General features: G+C 38.1%; 1 protein-coding gene across 5 annotated transcripts in view; it reads left to right on the forward strand.

Annotated features, from left to right (window-relative positions):
- The window catches only part of MLLT10 (MLLT10 histone lysine methyltransferase DOT1L cofactor), a 163,325-nt gene that overhangs the window by 103,418 nt on the left and 35,557 nt on the right, over window positions 1-24,350 (forward strand). For 4 of the 5 annotated variants that reach the window (XM_040967959.1, XM_040967958.1, XM_040967961.1 and 1 more), the window contains 4 exons: window positions 2,070-2,322; window positions 5,270-5,839; window positions 12,173-12,217; window positions 13,076-13,108. In XM_040967959.1, coding sequence (XP_040823893.1) covers window positions 2,070-2,322; window positions 5,270-5,839; window positions 12,173-12,217; window positions 13,076-13,108 — 901 coding nt within the window. The remainder of the gene's footprint in view (window positions 1-2,069; window positions 2,323-5,269; window positions 5,840-12,172; window positions 12,218-13,075; window positions 13,109-24,350) is intronic. The other variant, XM_040967960.1, reaches the window with a different exon arrangement.

A 24,350-nucleotide genomic window follows, 5' to 3' on the forward strand; every position in this document is an offset into this window, starting at 1 on the left:
TCCTATGTCTTGCAGAGTATGTCCAGGTTTTTCTTCCAGAAGTTTGATGGTCTCTGAGTGTAGGTTTATACCTTCCCTTTTTCCCATATTGTTTTCTGTTTTCTTGTCAAAGATTAGGTAGTTGTGCATGAGTGGGTTCCCTTCTGGATTTTCTATTTTTCCTCCATTGATCTACCTCTCTGTTTCTGTAGCAGTACCAGGCTATTTTGATCACCATTGCCCTAGAATATGTCTGGAGGTCAGGGATTGTGATGCGTCCTGCTAGGTTCTTATTCTTCAGGATAGTTCTGGCTATTTGTGGTTGTTTGTGTTTTCATGTGAACCTTTGCATCATTTTTTCCAGTTCTGTGAAGTATGTTCTTGGTATTTTAATTGGAATCATGTTGAATGTATATATTGCTTTTGGTAATATGTCCATTTTGATGATGTTTTCTCTGCTCATCCAGGGACAAGGTATTTTTCTCCATTTTTGAAGTCTTTTTCTTGTTTTAATGTTTTGTAGTTTTCCTCATATTTTAGGTCTTCCACATCCTTTGTTAGGCTTATTCCTAGGTATTTCATTTTCTGCTGTTAGTTCTTCACCATGCTAATTAGTTCTTCAGCCTTGGGGTTGTTTGCATACACTAAAGCTATTGATTTCATTTATTTTATACCCTGCCACTTCTCTGAACTCTTGTATTAGTTGTAGCAGTCCCTTTATATTGAGTCTCCTGGTTCTCCTATGTATAGGATCATGTCATCTGCAAGCATAGATAATTTGATTTCCTCCTTTCCCATTTGAATTCCTTTGATTTCTTGTTTAATAGGATTTGGAAGTACTTCCAGAACTATATTAAAGAGCAGTGGTGATAGTGGACCGCTTTGTCTGGTTCCAGATCTTAGTGGAAAGAGGTCCAGTCTTTCCCCATTCAATATGATGTTGGCCTTGGGTTTTTCATATATTGCTTTAATTATGTTATGGATTGTTCCTTCTGTGCCTGCTTTATTTAGTGTTTTTATCATGAAGTCGTGTTGGATTTTGTCAAAAGCTTTTTCTGCGTCTGTTAAGACTATCATATGATTCTTGTTCTTGAGTTTATTGATAATAGTGTATCACATTTATAGCTTTACATATAAATAGCTTTATATAAAGTCATCTTCACTCAGATTCTTTCAAAATTCTTGCATTATGCTAAGTTGGAATGTTACAAACTCATGGATATATAGTCCTTCAATGGATGTGTGATTCTTAGTTCCTGCTTTTTTCAAAGTTGTGGACAGATGCATTTAAAAATGATTTATTGATATTCTACCAGCTCTACTTTTGGACCAGGGATGGTTTCCCAATGAAACTGTTGAATTTATCTGGACAATAAGATGCTGGACTCTCTGTATAGTCCATGCCCACAATGAAGGAATCATGACTGGTTAAGAACTGTACTACTGTAACAATATGGAGGAATCCAATATGGGGAGAGGGTTGGGGGGATCCCAGAGCCTATGAAACTGTCATAAAATGAAATAAAAAGATCATTTACTTTCATTTTATTTGACAGAAACCAGTTTGCTGGTTTCTTTCCTCACATGTGCAAAATAGCCAGGGTGGAGCCAGGGTGATGTCAGGCCTGGGACAAAACATGGAGGTCCCTTGTTGGTGGCAAGTAGTTTATTTAGTATGTCACCTGTGTTGCCTCCAACCTAGGCTCTGTGATACAGGATCTGAGTTTCCGAAGTACTGTCCTAATTATGCCGGATGCCTTTTTATGGCACTTAATTGCATTTGTCACCTTTCTATATTGAGCACTAAACTCTGTTATTATTGAAATGATATTGCTAGAGACATTAGTTCCTTTTGTGTATGCATTTTTTGTAACTTCTTAAATTTGATCTTGAAATGACTATGCTACAAATTATCTGTATTCCTTAAAAAAATATGGTATACTGGTAGGCTCTAAAAGAACTGTATTTTTTGTGATTTATTTTTTAAATTGGAAGGAGGGAAACTTTCATGTTTACCTTACCAAGTTTAGTGTTAGTCATTTGTTTCCTGTAACAAAAATAACTAGTTGTTTTTTCCTTCAAAATGTTAGACTTATACAAGTACTAGCAACAACTCGATATCCGGATCATTGAAGCGGTTGGAAGATACCACAGCTCGGTTTACAAATGCAAATTTCCAGGAAGTGTCTGCACACACCTCTGGTGGAAAAGATGTTACTGAAACTAGAACATCAGAGAGTAAAGGAAAGAAATCTTCAGCTCACAACTCAGGTCAGCGGGGCAGAAAGCCTGGAGGCCGGAACCCTGGGCCTGCTGTGTCCGCTGCTAGCCCCTTTCCGCAAGGTAGGCACCGTGCTTTATTTAAAAGATTTGTTCCTGTGATGGTCTATAGTAGCTGTGCTTTCTAAAATTAGTTATTTTGTTACTTTCAGCTAAAGGATGGTTTTAGATTGTTTATATGGTTAGTTCCTGTAGTAGATTGTCCTTTTCTGAACCCTGTTAAAAAATTCTGTTAATAAATTTGTACCTCAGATCCAAAAGGATGTGATTGGAATCTGCTGATCTCTCATTAGGAAGTATGTTAAAGTTAAATGAGGCTTGAAGATTCTGCACATTGGTGGAAGTGTGCTTACATATAAAATATTAGACAACTAGAAAATAAAATGCCAAATCTACTGTTTCATATTTCTTAAGTTGACATTTGTTATTTTCATACCACTTTATACACAGGGAATAAAGTAACCTTTAATGTAACTTCATTCACATTTTGCATATATTAGCAGAATTCAGTTAACATCTATTCCGAAAAAAGATCTGTCATTCTCTTGAACTTCAAAACGCTTCACAATTCTTTTTGGCCTCTGCCAAGACATGGTAGAAAATATGCTAATGATTTTCTGAAAAAATATTCTGTAAACATTTTTACAAGTTGACATTTTTGTTGCATTTTTCCTTAGCAGGAAGTATGTGAATTTTAGGAAGTGTGCATCGAAAATTTTTACATATCCTAAATATCTTAAAAGTATAGTAATCAGTGAATTTTAGAACATATATGTCAAACTTTACGAAATATTTAAGTTTTGCAGTGGTGTAGCAATCTTTTAATAACCAGCTATAAAAGCAAACAAAAACTATAGGTGAAAAACAGATGAAAAATTAGAATGAGGACTAAAGATCTTTTTATCCGTTACTTGCATGGCAATCACAGTTACTCTTAAATGACTGATGTACCACAAATGGCTTCTGAATATGTTTTTCTATGTACACATAGCCTGAAAATTTTTACTTAAATATAGCTAGTTTATTAATTAATAAAATGTGTTCTTGAGTTAGGTTTTAGAACTACTAATGTTGCTTATTAATAGGCTGTTTCAGAAGAGGTTGGAATTTAAATTTAAAGCCTTTACATTTCAATTAGAAAGTTATCTTGTATGAAAGATAAAAAAACTTAAATACTTAAGTGGACTTATATGTGATTTCCAGTGAAGATGGTCTGTAACAAAATTTAGCACTTAGCTTGAAATTTCCTTTCTACTTCAATAAGATGCTTTATTTTGGGCATTTATTTCCAACTATTTTATTTCCAGATATGATGTGATTTGGTTTTATGAAGTGTTGGGCATGTGTGGTTGCAGCTGAGGCTAGACAACTTGTTTCATTTGACAAACATGAAGAGGTTTTGGTGAAATCAAGCGGTGAACAAACTATTGCTTTATCCCAGGTCCTGTTAATTTTGAACTAGACAGATAAGAACCTTCAGATTCTTCACATTTCACATGATACAGTGGTCTACAAATTTTCTTTGACTAAAGAATCAGAAAAGAATAAGTAGTTGTGGGAAAAAAATAATGGAAGCTGCCTCCTGATTTTGGTTTCATAATACAGCAGAATGTTAGTGGCTAGTTATGCAATAGAGCTCCATAGAACATGGACTGGGAGAATGTAAGGTATGGATTAGGTTACATGTGATGATGATTTTAGCCAAGTAATGTTTTGTTGGGTTAGATTGAATAATAACAATCAGTAATCTATCATATATTTGAAAAGGAAGTTTTCCTAGATTTTCAGACTTAAATTTTAGTTTTGCTAGAATCTTGCGTGAGTGTGGAATACTTTGCTGTTCTTCAGTCCTTCCGTAAGCATAACACAGGGTGTTTAGGGGAGACCTGAAAAATATGGTTATGGTACAAAGTAGGTTAAATAAAGTAGGTTAGATCTTAGTATTTGTGAACATAATAGCTTGCAACTCAAGGGTAAATATTCAATAGTGCCTATAAAATGAAAACTGTTTTTGAAGGTAACTTCAGAGAGGGACTTTGTTTAGTAATAATTTAGTTTTTGGCATCTAGGTTTGTTTTTTGATGATGTCCTGTGTTTTTACAATTTCATACTATCTTTTTTTTTTATTGCATTTCATTTTATAACATCGTTTCATTGGCTCTGATGTTCTCCCATCTCCTCCCCGTGCCCTCCCCTCATGGTGGATTGCTCCACCTTATTGCAGTATTACAGTTCAAATCCAGTCTTGTTTCTTTCATTGCAAGCATGTGTCATGCATAGAGTCCAGCATCTTATTGTCCAGCTCAATTCAACAGTTTCTTGGGGAAACCAACTCTGGTCTAAAGGCATAGCTGACAGAATATCATTCCGACCAATTAAAAGCCATAACATAACATCAACAACAGTTTTCAACATTATGGGGTTAATTGACATTGTATTGAGTGACTGATCTGTTAGAAAATGCAGGTTCTTAACCACATCCTGTGACTACTTCATTAACATTTCAATTTTAATTTGTATACAACTGGCTTCTATCTACCTTAAAATGGCTATAGGATGCTATTCAGCTGTCTCGTGTCTATTTTCATTTTAGTATTTAGCAGTTTATTGTGTTGAAGCATAATTTTTACTGAACTTGGCAGATTTTAGGATAGTCTAAACTGGCTTATAGCTTTAACAAGGCATATGTCACCAGTTGAAGCACAGAACACTGTTGGGAGGGGTGTGCAGAGAAATCCTCCATGCCCTAGTTAGCAGTAATTTATTTTCGTGTCCTACCTAGTAAGGTATGTGTGAGTCCCCACTGATCGTTTCCTGTCTAGTTCTAAGCTTTCCTTGTTGTTCTCTGTCTATTCTAATTTTTTGTTGTTTGTTTTGTTTTGGGCGGGGCTCTGGGGCGACCCTGATGGTCATTGCAAGAGAGATTAATTAGTGCTTATAGGAACTTTTGCATCCAATTTTCTTTTTTTTTCATTTCCTCCTCCCCCGCCCCCTTTTTTTTAAACTACAGGGAATTTTTCAGGAACTCCAGGCAGTGTCAAATCATCTTCGGGGAGTTCTGTGCAGTCTCCCCAGGATTTCTTGAACTTTACAGACACAGATCTGCGTAATGACAGTTACACTCACACCCAACAGTCATCGTCAACCAAAGATGTCCATAAAGGGGAGTCTGGAAGCCAGGAGGCGGGGGTAAATAGTTACAGCTCCTTAATTGGTCTCCCGTCCACATCAGCTGTTACAGCTCAGCCTAAAAGCTTTGAAAATTCACCTGGAGATTTGGGCGGTTCCAGCCTGCCCACAGCAGGATATAAACGGGCTCAGACTTCTGGCATAGAAGAAGAAGCTGTCAAGGAAAAGAAAAGAAAAGGAAATAAACAAAGTAAGCATGGGCCTGGTAGACCCAAAGGAAACAAAAATCAAGAAAATGTTTCTCATCTCTCAGTTTCTTCTGCGTCACCAACATCATCTGTAGCATCAGCTGCAGGAAGTATAGCAAGTTCTGGCCTTCAGAAATCGCCTACCTTGCTCAGGAATGGAAGTTTACAAAGTCTTAGTGTTGGCTCATCTCCAATCGGTTCAGGTAGGGATTTACCCGTTATTTTTCTTCATCATTCCCATTGTTGTCTCTTTTTGTCTACTCCAAAAGGCTTTAAACTATGGTTTTACTTTGAATTAATAAGTAGCATTAACTTTTTCTTACTGAAAACCATAAAGATATCTTATAATTTTTGAATGATAATTTAATGTTGTTGAAATGAAATTATAGCTAAATTGTATTATGGATTAAAAATAAGTTCTGTTCAGTTGGAGGGGAGAATAGTAAGAAATAGTTTGGAAAATGCAGCTTAGTGAAGCATTTGTATTCTATATAATTCATAAGTGCAGATTTTGCATCTAAGTTGTAGATATACTGCTTTTGCTTAGGGAACACAGGAACAAGAGGGAGAAGTGCATGTGAGAGAAATTATAAGTACATCTACCATTTGTTATATGCTATGTTTGATTTAGTGCTATGTTTTATTTCTTATAGCAGTGAGCTTAGAGTACTTCAATAAGTTTGTGAAAAATAGAATTAAGTATAAGTTTATATTTCTTGAAAAAGGTGTAAACTTCGTAGTATATGTGTTCCATGAACTTTAAAAAAAACCCGTTTTATAAATGAAGGCTATTAATATACCTATTTTACAGCAAATAAAACCAAGATTTTTGGGAGGAAAAGTAAGTCACTAAAAACACACAGCCAAGGGTTCCTGTTTTTTGTTGGGTAGTTTCAGTATCTACTCTTTAGCATACTTTTTAAAATAAATGAGAATACTCTATATAGAAATGTTATTTTATTACTGTGGTTTCATTAAGGATGATTCCAGAATAGTCTGTCTCGGTCTTGGCATTGTTGACATTTTGGGTGGGATAACTGTGTGCAGTACTGCAGTGAGTATGTAGGATATTTACCAGAATCTCCAGCGACTACCCACTGGATGCCACAAGTGCCCTGTCGTCACCCCCTGTTTCATCCTGTAAGATTACTTCTGGTGAGGATTGCTTTTATTTATTTTAGATTTATTTATTTAATTTGGAAAACAATTATTTAATAAATCAAAGAAGTTTTTAAAAAGAAGAGGGCCCGGCGTTTTAGCCTACTGGATAAAGTTCTTACCTTGCATATGCCGGGATCCCATATGGGTGATGGTTTTAATCCTGGCAGCCCCGCTTCCCATGCAGCTCCCTGCTTGTGGCCTGGGAAAGCAGGTTTATTTTATTTTTATTAGAAAATCAGGTATACAGAGAGGAAGATCTTCTGTCCAATGATTCACTCCCCAAATGGCCACAATGGCTGAAACTGAGATGATCCAAAGCCAGGAGCCCGGAGCCTCTTCCAGGTCTCCTGCATAGACACAGTGTCCCCAGGCTTTGGGCTATCCTTAACTGCTTTCCCAGGCCACAAGTAGGGAGCTGGATGGGAAGTGGGCTGCTGGGATTAGAATCGGTGCCCATATGGGATCCCGGGCGTGCAAGATGAGGACTCTAACCACTAGGCTACTGTGCTGGGCCACCAGGTATCTTTTTTTTTTTTTCAAACAAAGATTTATTGACTTTTATTGAAAAGGCAAATTTATGGAGAGAATGAGTTACTGAGAGAAAAATCTTCCATCCACTGGTTTACTCTCCAAATGGCTGCAGTGGCCCAAACTGAGCCAGTCTGAAGCTAGAAGCTAGGAGCTTCTTCTGGGTCTTACACATGGGTGCAGGGTCCTAAGGCTGTGGGCCATCCTTTGCTGTTTTCCCAGGCTATAAGCAGGGAGCTGGATGGAAAGTGGAGCATCTGGGTTACGAACCAGTGCCCATATGGGATCTTGGCACTTGGAAATGGAGCATTAGCCAATTAAGCTATTGTTCCTAGCCTGAAATCATATTTGTGACATTAGTAGAACACCCCAATCCCTGAAAAGTAAAGGAGAAAATATAGGCTATGCATCCTCAATGATTATGTTTTTTTTTTTTTAAAGATCAGCTTTAATGTCATCTTGATACTTTAGTAATGGTGAATGTGATCTGTTAGCCACGATGTCCCACTCTCACATGCGCTTTCATAAACCCCATGGGATTAGTAGCTGTTTGTGATGTTCACTGCTATATTCTCACTGCCAGTACGGCAGTGCTTTGCACTTAATGAATGCTGAATGTTTCTTTTGAAATGAGTGCTGTTAATAATCACTGATGTTATATTTTTGATTTGTATAATCTTGTGCCATTTTTCTTTTGTTTGTAAGTGGGCTATAAGTCAAATTATTTTGTTTGTAAAGCTTATCATTTGTATTATGGGCCAGCTTGGCATGTGAAGTATTGAGGTTTGTTTGTTTATTTTAAGGCAGAGTTGGAGAGCGTGAGAGCTCATATGTGAATTCACTCCCTAAATGGCTGGAGGTGGGCCAATCTGAAGTCAGGAGGCAGGATTTTCCACTAGGGCTTCCCTTGTAGGTGCAGGGGCCTAAGTGCTGGAGCCATCCTCTGCTGCTTTCCCAGGCATGTCAGCAGGGAGCTGGATTAGAAGTGGAGTAGACTCAACTAGTACCCATATGGTATGTCAACACTTCAGGCAGTGGCTTTATGTGCTTTGTGACAGCGCTGGCCGTCGAGAGAAGTATGATTAAGTTGCAAAAGATGTGTTTGGTGAATAAGAGAAGCAAGAAGCTGTTTTTGCACCATAGTTGGCGACACTGATGAGAAAATAAAGTTAGGATGGAGAATTGAATGCAAGGTCAAAGGAATCAAACTAAGAGGCTAAGTGATCATTCTGTTAACATTAGTACTGTGGATTAATTATGGGAGTTACATTTTTAAGGATTTTCATTGGTGGAATAGCCTTTTGAATTAGGCAGGACAGTAGTAGCTGCTGGGATTGTTTTAATTATTACTATTTGTGTTTTACTACAGAACATAAAGCAAAAGTAGAAACATTTTAATGATTATTTCTTGAAATTATTAGTCAAAAGCATGAGTTTTAGCAATAATTAAAATTCTTTCATGATCTCTTCAATTTGTAGTAGAGTGTGGATATTTATATTAGCATTCAAATCTGAATAGGCATCCAGAAAATTCCTGAGAGCTCAATAGTTGGAACTACGATGCTGGCACGCTGGCCATAGGCGGTTCAGTCTGCATGGCAGCACCAGCATCCAGTATGTTATTAACGATGTCCCAGCTGTCCAATTCTGATGCAGCGCCTTGCTTTTGCACCTGGGAAAACAGCAGGTGATGTTCCTTGGGCTCCTGTCTGCATGTAGGAGATCCAGAAGAAGTTCTAGGCTCTTGGCTTTAGGAAGAGCCCAGCTCCACTGAGGCCATTTGGAGAATGAGTCAGCAGATGGAAGATCCTTCTGTGTTTCTCCTGTTTTATTATCAAATAAAAATAAAATTTTTTTTGAGAGTAAGAAGTGTAAGTTTTTTTTTTTTGTTGTTGTTGTTTTGCTTTAAATTCGAACTACATTCTAATAAATGGCCTACCATTTTACACTGACATGTGTGAAGTGGAAAATTAGCATGTTGTTTTCATTGATGGCTAAGAGTTTTAGGTCTTTGACTTATGATATTTAAACTTTTAGTTAAATTTCCTTTCCTGTAAGTATTTTCTGGAAATCTGAACAATTAGTACCTAGTGTTTAAAAACACTGAAAAATGATACTGTTGCATTTGGAAAAGTTGATGTGCTTTTGTTGAACTACAAAAATTCATAACGTGTAAGGTGAAATTTTTTTTTGTCACAAATCAACTTCTTGTTATTTTCTCTGAGAAAAATAAGTCCTTTCAAAGTATGTGGTAACAAACTCCTGTCTCAGTTGCTGCTGTACCTCTTTCTGAGGCAAGATACTTGACTTTGATTTCCTTGCTGAAATTCTTTACTGGTACTAAATGGTGCAAAACATGATTTTCAAAAGCTCATTTTGTTGTGATTGATTTCATAGAAACTAATTGTTAATATGATTAGAACCCTTGAGGAGAACTTTTTTCTGGCTTCTCAAATGTGAAGGTTATGAAATTTCAACTTGAGTCATCATAACAGTGTGAAATCTTCTTAAACATATCTTCATTTATAAAAATATCATTGTTTAGATTGGTAAATGAAACTAAGAAATGTTTTCCTGGTAAGATAGTTTCATTAGCGACTAATGATCGGTAAACAAAGGCTTCATTAAGATATGTATATTTGCCTCATAAACTCTGAACAGTAAATGACAAGACATTGTAGATTAAAGAATAGATGCAACCCGGCACGATAGCGTAGTGGTTAAGGTCCTCTCCTTGAATGCACCGGGATATCCCATATGGGCGCTGGTTCTAATACTGGCAGTCCCGCTTCCCATCCAGCTCCCTGCTTGTGGCCTGGGAATGCAGTCAAGGACAGCCCAAAGTCTGGGGACACTGCACCGGTATGGGAGACCTGGAAGAGGCTCCAGGCTCCTGGCTTTGGATTGGCACAGCTCTCCAGTCATTGTAGCCATTTGGGGAGTGAATCATCGGATGGAAGATCTTCCTGTCTCTCCTCCTCTCTGAAAATCTGCCTTTCCAACAAAAATGAACAAATCTTTAAGAAAATAGATGATTCAGTGAGCAGAACTCAAATTTATCTTTATCTAGGCTCATGGCTTTAGACATCTTGATTACATTTGGTCATGAATGAAAAATAGAACATTATGTACAACTGAGACTAGGATATACCCAGGAATTCTCTTGATTCTGTTTTGGTCTTTGATGATTTGAGCATTTGATTATCTTTCTATTTAAGTGCCAGATCATAGGACAGAAGAGACATATTCCAATTGTATCTCTATTGATTAAATTCTTTTGCTAGTATGAATATTCATTGATTATTTTTCAGCACCATTCCAGAGAACTGACACTTCTTTATATTGTACCGTGTCACTTTCTTTAGCAATCCCTACAACCTTACAGATAATTAGTTTTACCACTGAGACGTTAAGGTAGTTAGCCTAATGCCTCATTTTCATGTGTTGTGTGAAAAGGATTTAACACCAAAGTCTACATCATTTTCACATTTTTCTGGATCAGACTAAAGTTTTGTATTTTTGTTTCTAATGTAACACCCTTTTGACGTTAAAGTCAATATTGGCTTGCTGTTCCTTGCATTTGTTTTCCTTCTTAACTTAAGTTACTCCAGGTGGACCTGTGGTTTGCATCAAGTCTGAGAAACGTGGTCATATGTGTGAATGGTGGTTTCCTGTGAGGTTCTATACACGTGATGCCTGGGGCCATGTTTTTGTTTGCATACTATCCAGAGTTCTGAGCTGTCCCTCTTCAAGAATTTTTGTCTCATTGTTTTTGACAAAAGGAATATAGCCATTTTCAGGACTGACAAATGAGATCTTTTGAATTGCAACATTGTCCATTATTTTTCCCTTTAAATGCTGTGTAGAAATGTGTTCCCATGGCTAGTGACATGGTGTAATTAAGCTTCAGCCCACAGTGCCAGCATTCCATATGAGCACCAGTTTATGCTCTGGCTGCAACACTTGCTACTCTGTTTCCTGCTAATGTGCCTGGGAAAGCAGTGAAGGATGGCCTAGGCCCTTGGCCCCTGCACCAGTGTGGGAGACTGGGAAGAAGCTCCTGACTCCTAGCCGCATACCGGATCCTTTTTGGCATTGTGGCATTTGGGGACTGAACCAGCAAATGGAAGATCACTGTCTTTCCCTCTCTCTCAGTAGAATCTGCCTTTCAATTAAAGATAAACCTTTAAAAAGTGCGTTTCCTATATCTGAGAGCTTTTGCTTTTATCAGTGTTTATTGCTTCAGGTCATGTTTGGCAACTTCTTTTGGGTGGCATAAAAAAGGAAGAGTACTTACTGTTTTTTTGAAATGGAACATGTAAAACTATAAGCTGATTTTGTTTCTTGAGTTTTACACTGTTTAAGTCATGTTTTTATACTCATATAACTAAGATAATTAACATAAAGCACAAAAACTCCGTTTTGAGCATATGTTCAAATGTTTTAAATGAACTCTTCCAGTCTGATAAATTTGAGTAAAACACATTGGTATATTCACATTGGTGCTATATCAGCACACTGATAATCACCTTATATATGTTGATGTAATTTACATTGCCCCCTTGAATAAAGCCATTTATTCTCAGACTCTGGGGCAGAGTCTGTTTTGTTCTGTAGTATCGTGTTCACAGTTCCCACACTAGCCTGTGAGAATTACAAAGCATTTTCCTCGCCAACCCCTCAAATCCCAACTATTAGCTTATACTTTGTGTTTTGTGGTTGTGTTTGACCTACTTAAGACTTTCAGGTGAATTTTCCTCTTTTTTTTTTTTTGTGCATTTGTTTTTCTACCTTTAAATCACTGGAAATTTCTTTGCTGATTTCCTTTCTCTCCTCCCTCCCAACAGAGATTTCTATGCAGTATCGGCACGATGGAGCTTGTCCAACAACTAGTAAGTTGTGAAAACTGGGTGGATAACCCAAACTTTTTGACTGTTACTCTAGTGCTTTTTCTAGTACATTAGGTCACCCCTGGCTTGTTACATCTATTTTCAAAAATGTAATTGGGCCTTAATTGTAGACATTTTGGTCTACAAAGTTGTATTAACATACTGCTTTGTCTTATGTTCTAGATCTGCTATACAGTTGAAGTGTATGCAGTTGAATTTTGATTGTTGGCTATTATTAAATTCTGCTTCTATTGCAAAATTATGACTTTGGCTCTTCAATGAAATAATATTTTCAGTATTTTAGTTTCCATTCATTTTAACAGTAATATAATTTTTCAGTCCTTGTATATTGGCATTAGGCAAGGTAGCTTTCTTGCTTAAAGCTCTGCATATATTGAGACTTGATTACACTGATATCTGAGCAATGAGGATGTTTGATAGGGTTAGATTGTATAATGAGGTTTTTCTCCATAATACTGTTGAATGTGCACTAAAGCAAGATACACTTTTATAGAAATGCATCCGATAGAGACTTTTACCAACACATTATCCAGCTAGATTGTTAAATGTCTTTTTAACGGTGATTTTTAAAATGTGTATCACTAAGAAAATTATTGTCATTACTTACGACAATGTAGCTAACATTTTCTCAGTTTAGTAATATATTGGTAAATGGAACACACTAGTTAGAAATTTATATCATGTAAAAATTGAGAGTCGTGCTTGCAGTTTTAGTAACCAAAGCTATGATACATGATTGATTTACTATATTTTATTAATACTGATGCATTCTATGCCTGTGTATTTCTTGTGTATTTGAGAATGATCTTAACCTGAAGTCCTTTTTTCCTTACTTGAAAGCTTTCTCAGAGTTGCTGAATGCAATACATAATGGTAAGTTTTATTAGACTCTTCTCTGGTGGTTCATTTCTTACAGAGGTTGCCTTTGGTAGGGAATTTTAATTGAAAACTTGCATGCTCTGTTGACAAATGAGATCCAGCACTACCTTGAGTCAGTTATTTAGCACCTTAGTGAAAACTGCTTGGAGTTTGCCTGCAAGAGGATGACTGGTCATTTGACTTCCTCATTTTATATTCTACTGTCTTTCTGAGGGGAAAAATGATAAAAGTGTTATTCAAAGTTTCTGAAAGTAATTGTAATTTTAAAATATCTTTTCTAATTCTGAGCTGTTTCTTGCCATTATAGTTGCTAATTGGCACGTTTATTAGTCATTTACTGCAAAACCACAATTCATAATGTAAATTTTAATTTTTAGGATTTTGATTTATTAATGTATGGAATATTCCAGCCATGTACCATAGTGAATAGATGAAAGAGAGCCTTGTAAAGTGCTTCTTGTTTGGGATGAGTTTTTTTTTTTAAATTGGAATAGTATCTTTTCTGGATTGTAGTGTGAAATCAACATGTAAAACAGGTTTTAGCACTCTTTTGCCGTGTAATTATAATGAAAGCATTTTGCAAAAATGGCTTAGCATTTCTTTAGTTCCCTAAGAACCTTTTAAAATCTTTGAATGTTCAGAAATTTTGCTACAATAGTTGAATTTGTAGTTGGCTTGCATTGTATTTGGGGTTTACTGCCAGGGTGGGGCCAGGCAAAGCCAAGGGGCCCAGAATTCCATCTGAATATCCCGCATGGGTGACAGGGCCTAAGGACTTGAGCCATCAACTTCTGCCTTCCCAGGCACATTTTTCAAGAAACTGGAGCAGCCAGAACTGAAACCATTGTTCAGATTGAATGCCTGCATCACAGGTGGAGTGCCATACAGTACCAGCTGCTCAATGTTGTGTTTAAGAGAGAATTCTATAGATAGTATAGCCAGACACTCTGTTTTCTTACTCAGGATAAATAAGTAAAAGATTTAATTTTTTGTTTGCTTCTATTTTAATTAACTTTTTATTCATTGGTAGAGGGCCAGCAGTAATACTGCTTCCATCTACAGGTTAATTTTCCTGATGCCTACAATAGGTGATACAACAGGGCAGTACCAGGGGCTGGAACTTAGTCCAGATCTCCTCCGTGAATGGCTGGAGCCCAGTCACTTGAGCCATCACAGCAACTTGCCAGGGTCTGCACTGGCAGAATTACTGGAATCAGGAGAGCCCAAAGCAAGATGCGTTCTAATGTAGGACATGGGCATCTTGACCACACAGTTAAATGCCTATTCCTTGGATTTGAGTTTTTTTATTTTTAGATTTTAAAGGACTGAACACACACACACATACACACACACACACATAATTTATTTATTTGAAATGCAGCGAAAGACCCCCCAGATGCCTGCAGCAGGGTTAGTCCAGACTGAAGCCAGGAGTTTGTTCCTCCGTTCTAGTCTCTCAAGTTTGTGGTGGGGAGTCAAGTACTTGAGAGGGCATACATAAGCATGGAGCTGCAAGGGAAGCATAGGAGCTGAGACTTGAACCATGTATTCTGTTATGGAATGGGCTTTTCGTGACTGATGATTTACTGACTTCCCTAAAAGTCCATCTCGGGACGAGTCTAGGGATAGACTCCCAGTGAATGATATGAATAATACTTAGCCTGCCAGTGATCTCTCTTTTTTATTGGCAAACATTAGCTTTTTAAAAAGTGGTAAAATATACAAGACATAATTGTGTGTGTTGTAAAATGGAAATTCTGTAGCCATTAGGCTACCCAATGAAAAGTTCCTCATTTCTCCGTAAACATAGCTACAGTGTAGTGCTGAACTTGACACGATGAAAACACATCCTTTTCTTCCTTATCTTACAGAAGAAACCTTCGGTGTTTCATCATAAAGTATAATGTACATAGTAGCATGAAGAAATTGCTGACTCAGTCTGCATTTGTTTAATTTAGGTCTTTTCAGTTTTCCTCTTTTCTTTACTTTTTGCTGTTTGTTTTTTCCCTTTCCTAACACTCGTTTATTGTTTTGAAAGGCAGCTTGACAGGAAGCAAGAGCGAGATCTTCCATTCACTGGTTCTCTTCACAAATGACTGTAGCCATCAGATCTGCTCCAGGCCAAAGTCAGGAGTCTGGAACTCTGTACCAGTCTAACGCGTGGGAGTAACAGGTCCCAGTCTTTGGCCTGTCTGCTGTCTTCCTCCATGTGTTAACAGGAAGCTGGATCTGAACTGGCTCAGTGGTGACTGGGTCCTGAGCCCTGCTGTGGGAACCCGTGTTAGAGAAGCAGCCTAGTTTCTGTGCCACAGAGTTGGCTCCTCTGACTCCTTTTGACAGTTATTCCCCATTCCTGCTGCCCCTACCCTATGCCCTGTTAAATACTTAAGGATTCTCATATGGTGTTCTCATACTTCTGTGTTTGTTATTCCTCCATTCAGTTGCTGCTTTGCTCTATATCTAAAATTTGTGAAACTCTGGGTAACTTTCATTAGGAACCCTTTTTCTGCTAAGGGCCATTTGGATATATAAAATCATCAGCTTAAACATGAACCTGCCATAGATTTATCGAATTTGGGTCCTGTATGCAGTTGCCCTGAAAGGGCCACATCAGATGGCTTTATAGTCCTTATGTGGACCACAGGCTGGACATTACCGTCTAGTACATGTAAGATTTTACACAGGATTTTATGATATTCTGTTATTTTAAATTGTTCTAAAAAATTTAAATACCAAGGAAATACTATATATTGATAATGGTGGGCATTGAATTTTATGCATACATCTTGATTTGCTGTTTCTCAGGATCTTAGAACTTTGTGGGTTTGTATGATTATAAACCTTTCAATTTAGTGTTTTCAGGTAAGGAGTGAAGAATATAATGAAAATACACAAAATACTTTCAGGAAACTACTTCATTAATCATAACAATGAAATTAGGCAAAGTAGAATAAGTTTTTAATGATCAGACTAATTTAGAAAACCTAGAGAAAAACTAAGGAAGGCCGTTTGGAAATGCATAGTGTAGACATTTAGAAATGTTGTGGAAAACGTGTACAGAAGATGGATTTTAAATAGATGCCCATGAAACAAAGTGCTTCCATTTTATAATAATTGGTTTTATGGTGGTGGCTTGGAACTAGTAGAAATTTAAGTTCTCTATTTCACATAGGAAATACATTTAAAATTCTTACAATAATATTGAAGGAACTAATATGTATGAAACAATTCAGTTTTATGGTCAATTTCCAAAGTAGTTAATTATTCTGTCTTTCCTCTTTCTATTTCAGTGATAATTTTCCTGTGGTGCTTTTTAAGTTACAAGTTTTTCTTCCTTGCTATACCGTCAACTCATTTAGGGTGGACATTAGGCTTTATTCATCTTATCATCTGATAAACTTTCTGTGTTTGCATGACTTTTCGGTTGATAAACAATGTTTGAATAATTGATAATTTGTTTTTCTTTGGTAAATAAATTTTGTAGTAGGCAGTTGTGTTTCTTTTAGCATAGTGTCTGGTTCTTTGATGCATCAAGAGTTACTTCATCTGTTTGACTTGGTTTTTTTTCACTTATTAAAAAGTAGTTGAAAGCTTAGGCCTGTTTACAGAATTTGTTGCTTTTTTTAAAAAAATACTTTTGGTAAAGCTCAGGAAGTATTATTTTTTCCCTCATTTGTGATTGAAAGAGAGTGTGGGTAGGGTGTGACTACTCTCCCATCTGCTGGTTCACTCCATTAATGTCCCTGATGGTCAGAACTAGTCAGGTGGATGCTGGAAAACTCCATCCAGCTCTCCCACATGGGTGGTACCAGCTCCATGGCTTGAGTCATCACTATTGCTTCCTACAATTTGCATTTTCTGGAAAATTGGAGTTAGAGCCAGAGTGTTGAACCCAGGCACTATGTTATATGGGACATAGGCAACTGAATCTATATCGTTTTGTTGCTGATTTTTAAATAATTGTTCTTATTTCATTTGAAAGGCAGAGGGCATGAACTTCTGTCCTATGGTACACTCCCAAATGTCTACAGCAGTCAGGGTTGGGCCAGGTCAAAACCAGGACTCAAGAACCCAGTTCAGCTGTAAGGAATCTAGTACTTTTATATGCTGCCTCCCAGAGTGTGCAGGAGAGGAAGCTGGAAGTCAGCCAAATTGGGTCTTTAGGGGATGCCCCAATCGATGTCTTAAGCATTGTGCCAAATGTTTACTCCTTAACCTATGTCTTAAGTGCTAGTACAAAAGCCCACCCCAGTAGTGTCTCATAATATTATTCATTTAGATTGTCATTAATTAGGATACTTACCATTATCGTGCCTAGATTATTCAAATAAACTCATTTGATGGAGTATTGTTAGCTGATTATTCCTAAGTAATCTGTTAGAGGGTAAGGAGAGTATTAATGGTAACTGATTTTTTAAAAAAATATATATTTGTTTATTGGAGAGGCAGATTTACAGAGAAAGACAAAGATCTTACATCCACTGATTCACTCCCCAGGTGGCCACAATGGCCAGGGCTGAGCTAATCTGGAGCCAAGAACAGGAGCTTCTTCCAATTTTCCCATCTGGGTGCGGAGTCCAAAGGCTTTTGGTCGTGCTCTGCTGCTTTTCCAACCCACAAGCATGGAGCTGGAAGGGAAATGGAGCAGCTGGGATGTGAACTGGTTTCCATGTGGGATCCTGGGGCATGAGAAGCGAGGAATTAGTAGGCCATCTTGCCAGGCCCTCATGGGAGTTGATATAGGTGAACATTCTTCGTCTGTTCTTCATCTGTGTCCATGTCCCCTTTTCATTTCAAGAAAGTCTTAAGTAAATAGGAATGTAAGAACAAAGATGAGCAATCCTTAGATGTGTGGTAATGAAATATTACTGATGGGATAAATTGTCATTGTGAAATATTACTGCTGAGATAAATAGTAACAGCTGCTTGAGAGCTAATTTTTTTCTTAAGCATAAAAGGTTTCCTTTTTCTTCTCACCCAAGGAAATACAAGGGATATATGTCTGGGGCAGGTGTTGCAGAACCTAAAGTAGCTGGAATTGAATTTCATTTCTGTTTCTGTTTCTGATCCCGCTTCCAGCTGATGTGCATGGAAGGCTGCAGATGATTAAGTACTGAATTTCTGTCTCCTGGAGAAAGAGATAAAATTCCTATCTCCTGGTTTTGGCTTGACCTGACTCCAGATTTTGTGCTTTTTGGAAAGTGAACCAGTGACTGGAAGATCATTCTTTTGCTCTCTGTTGCACTACTTTTCAAAAAGAAGAAAAATGAATAAATATTTAAAAGCATAGCATATTTTTCTATGTTTATGGCATATTTAAAAATAAGCCATACAGTAAGTTGTCACATCCCCAAGTATACCAACTTAGAACTACATTTTCCTGACAGATATGAATGATGAAATAACCTGATAAAAGGTAATTAGGGGAAAAAATTAATGTAGTTCTTGAGCATCATAGTAAAAGCTTGCAAAATACACTTTTGGGGGGTTGAAATGAAACCTTGGAGAGAGACTCCTGAAAGAAAATAAACCTAGACCTTGTAATGATTCTCTTGAATCAGAGATACGTTAAGGAAATAGGATGAGCTTTCAGAATTAAAAGTGAAAATGAAATGTTAGGCATGGTTGTGATTATGCCTGCAAAGAAAAGTCTTAATACTCAACAGCCTTACTAATAAGTGCTGTAACATTTATTCTTTGTAAAAGACAAGTATGACTTTCCTTTTCAAAACATCCAAGCTACTTTGTCACTATTGATTCCTGGAGAATAGCCTTCAGAAATTCCTAAGTGATGGACACAGTGAGATATTATCATTGAATTGGTGAGCCAGCCACACAGTTTCCGATGCGCATGGTAATAACTGTAAAGTGAAATTAACGTTTCACTTGAACTCAAGGAATTCGTATGATGTGAGGAAATACAAAGTACTAGTTAACTTATAAATTTGTGGCAGTGCCATTCATCTTTTTATCTAGATCACTGCTAATGACTTTACAGAGGCCTTGTTTTTTGGACTTTAATCACATTTATTGTTCCTACCCCTATAGTAGCATCTTCCTCATCTTGCCTTTCATGGTAGTTTTTAAGAGCTGGTGATTAAAAATCTTGTCTTTAGACAGAGATGACTATTCCACACTAACAAAGCAGGAACTTAAATGTATAGGTATGTACCAAACTTTAGCATGCTTATAAGGGCAAAATGTTAATACTGATTAGCTCATAAGCCTTCTGCTGAGCAATATTAATGATTTAAAGTAATAAAGAACAATTCCCTGAAAGGAATTACTCATATTGGATGGTAGGTGCAAGGAGCTCTGAAATGGGATTCTTATTTTTATGCTTGTCTCAATTTGTCACACTGGTTAAGATGTAGTTGATGAGTTTCAGAATTTATAAACCAGCTCTTCTGTAAGGGTCTAGATGCCCAAGTGTTTGATTTTTAAAGGAAGCTTTCTGTATCTAGGTGCCTTCTTTCTCACTGAGAAGATGAATCTAATACCATTTTCTGTGATTTAGATCCTCTCCTTTTTAATTGTATCACTTAAATATTTCTGGTTCATTAAACAGTGAGTATGGCATTCTGAATTAGAGATGGAATCCACACATGTACTTACCCAGTTGTGTATGCATCTCCTTTACACATTTTTCTTGCAAAAAACCCTCCATTTTTACATACTAATATAATTTTGGTAGACTGTGAGTATGTACAGTGGAACTTTGCCTTTCAAGACTATTGACTTTCTTTTTAAGACATTAATTTGAGTGGAAGATAAATCTTCTATTTGCTATTTCACTGCACAAAAACTCACATTAGCCAGAAACTGTTAACTCAGTCCAGTCTTCCATATGGGTGGAAGGGGACTCAAGTCCTCACACCCTCAGGGTACACACTACTGGGCAGTGGGAATCAGGGGCATAGCTGGCAGTGCATTCCAAGCATCCCAGCATGTGATGCACGTGTCTCCTCAGTGTCTTCTTCAGAAATATCAAATTCCTGTCCCTGAATAGTCTTAGTTGCTTTACTCTCGGCCCGGCTCTCTGTTAATTCCCTGAGAAAGCAGTGGAAGATGGTCCTTGGACCCCTTCATCAGTATGCGAGACACAGACAAAGAGTGTAATAGAGGAGTGTGGTGGAGCATTTAAGCTGCTGCTTGGGACAGTTACATCCTGTATTGGAGTGCTGATTCCAGTCTTGTTCCTCTGCTTCTGCTTCAGTGTCCTGCTGATGCACCTGGGAAGGACCAGGGACTTGGGAGGCTTGGACATAGTTTTGGCTTCCTGGCTTGGGCTTAGCACGGCCCTGGCTGTTGTTGGCATTTGGGGGCTCAAACAGTTGATGGAAGATTTTTCTCCCCTATACCTCTTCCACTCTGTTTTCTTTTCTTTTGTTTTTTTCTTCTCTCTTTCCAAATCTTTTCAAACTGTTTACTAGAATGATTATATTGAAAGTGATTTCTGGCTTAGCAAACTAATCTGTGTAGGAAATCTGATTCTCTGCCCAGATCAGTCCTGAAAGTAGCTGTATTTAGAGAAAACAAATCAGCCAGATAGGTATATTAGAAAACATGAGGGGCGATTATAACAATTGGAAATAAGATATCAAAAAGAAGTAAACAGAAATTATGAAAAGCTGTATTGGTCAAAGTAAAGAACACAGCAAATGAAATATGTAGTATAGTGGATACAACCAAGGATAAATCAGATGAATGCAGTTCTAGAAAGAAAGGACTAAGATTTGTTGTTTATGTATGTAGACAAATAAAATACAACCTGGAATACTTATCACAGATGTAAAATGCAAATAACAGGAGCCACAAAAGGAAATGAAATAAAAATGGAAAGGAAAAAATGTTTCAGAGAAACAGCAGAAGTAAGGTTTGTTTAGAAAAGATGAGAGATCTTAGTTGAAACATCCAACAGAATGCCAGTAGAAAGAAAATTCTTAATCTAGACACATTACAGGAACACTTTACTTAAAATGAACTATTAATATTGAATTGTCTCAGATCCGAAAGGACTTTACAGAAAAAATGACTTCTGCCCTGTGGCAATATACAAGATATGAAGAGGTTAGACTTACAGAGATATCAAAGGTGAAAGAAGGGAGGTGCTTGAAATGTAAAAATTGTTTGTTGGTCTAAGAAATTTAAATAAGAAAATCTTTAAGTTATTTGAAAGTTAAGCCTCACTGAAGCCAAGAACCAGGAGCTTCTAACAGGTCTCCAATGTGGCTGGCAGGGACCCAAGCAGTTGGGCTCTCTTGTGCTGCTTTTTTCAAGCCATTATCAGGGAGCTGAGTCAAAAGTGGAGCAGCTGGAACTCAAACTGGCACCCATATTGGATGCTCCCTTGTAGGCAGTACATTTACTTGCTGTACCACGCTTACCTGTGGTAGCGGGGGATACTTGTTTGTTGATTTGAAAGGCATAGAGAGAAAGACTTTTATCCATGGTTCACTTCTCAATGTCTACAACAGCTGGGTCCCAGCCAGGCCACAAAACTCAATTCTGGTTTCATGGTTGGCAGGAACTTAATACTGGAGCATCACCTGCTGCGTCCTAGGACGTATACACATCAGCGGGATCCCATAAAAATTGGTGTGTGTCTTCTTCACTTTATTTGAAAGACCCAGAAAGAACTTTCATTCACTGGTTCACTTCCCAAACACCTGGGATAACTCAAGCTGGGACAAGCCAAAGCCTGGACCCTAGAACTCTGTCCACATTTCCTGGGTTGGTGGCTAGGAACTGTGTTGAAGCATGACCTGTGGCACTGTCAGAGTGTGCCTTAGCAGGAACCCAGGATGCATGCATTTGAAGTGTTACTTTAACTGCTACCCCAAATGCCTTTCCATTTAACCTCTCTTAATTTCTTTGTATTTATCTCCTAGTCTATACCAGGATTTTTTTTTTTGGACTCATCATCTTGTTAGATCTGTTTAATTTTTTTAAAATCTAATTTTTTTTAATTTTAATTTTATTTTTTTAAAGATTTATTTTTATTATTTTTTTTATTGGAAAGGCGGAGAGACAGAGAGGAGAGACAGACAGGAAGATCTTCCATCTGATGATTCACTCCCTAAGTGAGCACAACAGCCGATGCTATGCCGATCCGAAGCCAGGAGCCTCTTCCGGGTCTCCCACGTGGGTGCAGGGTCCCAAAGCTTTGGGCCGTCCTCGACTGCTTTCCCAGGCCACAGGGAGGGAGCTGGAAGGGAAGTGGGGCTGCTGGAATAGAACTGGCACCCATATGGGATCCTAGGCGTGCAAGGCCAAGAATGTTAACCACTTGTGCCACCACGCCGGGCCCTTAAATCTAATTGTTAAGGATTTTTATGAAAAGTCATGGTGGGAACTTTTTAAAAAAAGATCTGTTTATTTGAAACCAGAGTGATGGAGAGCAAGTAAGCATGTACAGAGGAGCCATTCCAGCCAAGGATTCATTCCCCCAAAGGCCTCAATAGCTGGAATTGTAACAGATCAAACTTAAAAGCCAGAAAGTATTTTAGATTTCCACCTAGTTGGCAAAGGGACAAATTCTTGGGCCATCTTCCTCTGCCCTCCCAGGTGGATTAATTGGGATTTGTATTGAAAGTGAAATACTTGGGTCTGGACTTGGTGGTTGGTAGGGAATGCTGGTGTCAGAGCAGCACAACCCTCGTGTCATAACGCCAGCCCCTTTGTAGTCACTTTTAAAATGAACTTTGTCGTGATCATTTGAACTGGTGGTGAAGACATTAATTTTGATGTGGCATACCAATACTGCAAGTGAGAGCCCAACTTGCTGTGCCACATTGCTGGTCTTCTTTAATAACTTTTAAAAGATTTATTTATTTAACTGAAATTGGTCGTTTTAGAGAGGGAAGGAGAGGGACAGGGACAACACTTCTCTCTGCTGGTTTACTCATGAGGTGGGTGCCGAAGTGGGGGCTGGGCCAGGCTGAAGCCAGGAGCTTCCTGTAGCTCTCACATTTGGGTGACTGGTGCTCAAACACTTGGACCATCTTTGACTACTTTTCCTGGAACATTAGCAGGCAGCTGGATTGGAAATGAAGCAAGCGAGATGCAAACCAGCACCCATATGGGATGCTCGTGTTGCAGGTATGCCACAATACAGGCACCCTTCAAATAATTTTAATTAAAGGACATTTGCACATCAGAGATTCAGAGGACGCTCCAGACTCCTGGCTTTAGGTCAGCCCTGCTCCAACTGGTTCAGCCACTTGGAGAGTGAACCAGCAGATGGAAGCTCTCACTGTTAATTCTTATCTCTCTGTCATCATTCCTTGCAAACAACAACAACAACAACAACAACAAGTTAAAGGGTTTTAAGTCATCCTGTATGTCTTATTGCCAGAAATAGAAATTCTCTCTCTTAGTGATTTATTTTTCAAACTACCGTGTACTGGCCTCCACGGCTGCCATTCCACTCGAGTCAGAAATGGCTTTCAGGTTACCAGTCCATGAGTATTTTTCAGTTTTTGTGTTAGATTCTTATTGGAAAGTCAGATTTACAGAGAGGAACATCTTCTATCCATTGATTCATTCCCCAAGTGACTGCAGTGGTCGGAGCTGAGCTGATCTGAAGTCAGGAGCCTGGAGCCTCTCCCGTGTTTCCCACGTGGGTGCAGGGTCCCAAGCCTTTAGGCCATCCTTACTGCTTTCCCAGGCCACAGGCAGGGAGCTGGATGGAAAGTGGAGTAGCCGGGACATGAAGCAGCATGCATATGGGATTTCAGCATGTGCAAGGCGAGGACTTTAGCCATGAGGCTACTGCGCCGGGCCCTGTGTTAAATGGCTTTTTATTAGCTCCATGTAGGTTTAGGAATTCTTGTTAGAAAGGACTTCTTTTTAAAATGTGTTTATTTTCTTGCTTTATAATACTAATAATTAGCTTGATTTTTCCTGTTCTTTCAACCGTTTCCTTTTATTGTTCTTATGGCTTATCTTTGTCCTAACTTAGTATTGATATTCCTTGAGCTTTTGCTTTTCTTACTGTCACCAACTTGATTCTATCAAAATCTTTTGTCTGAAGTGCTATGATAGTTACTCTGCTCTTCTATTGTTTTTCAAGGTGTTGTCTACACTGTAGCCTAAGTGATTTTTTTTAAAAAACACAATTCCAGTCAGGCTGTTAAAATGCCTGCATTGCATGTCCGCGTGTTTGCATTCACATCCCGGCTGCTGCTCAGGCCAGTTTCCTTCCTGTGTGCACACTGGGAGGCGGCAAGTGGTG

This window comes from Ochotona curzoniae, unplaced genomic scaffold (assembly GCF_017591425.1).
Source record: "Ochotona curzoniae isolate NIBS_2020 unplaced genomic scaffold, NIBS_Ocur_1.0 scaffold_4683, whole genome shotgun sequence".
Taxonomy (NCBI): Eukaryota; Metazoa; Chordata; class Mammalia; order Lagomorpha; family Ochotonidae; genus Ochotona; species Ochotona curzoniae.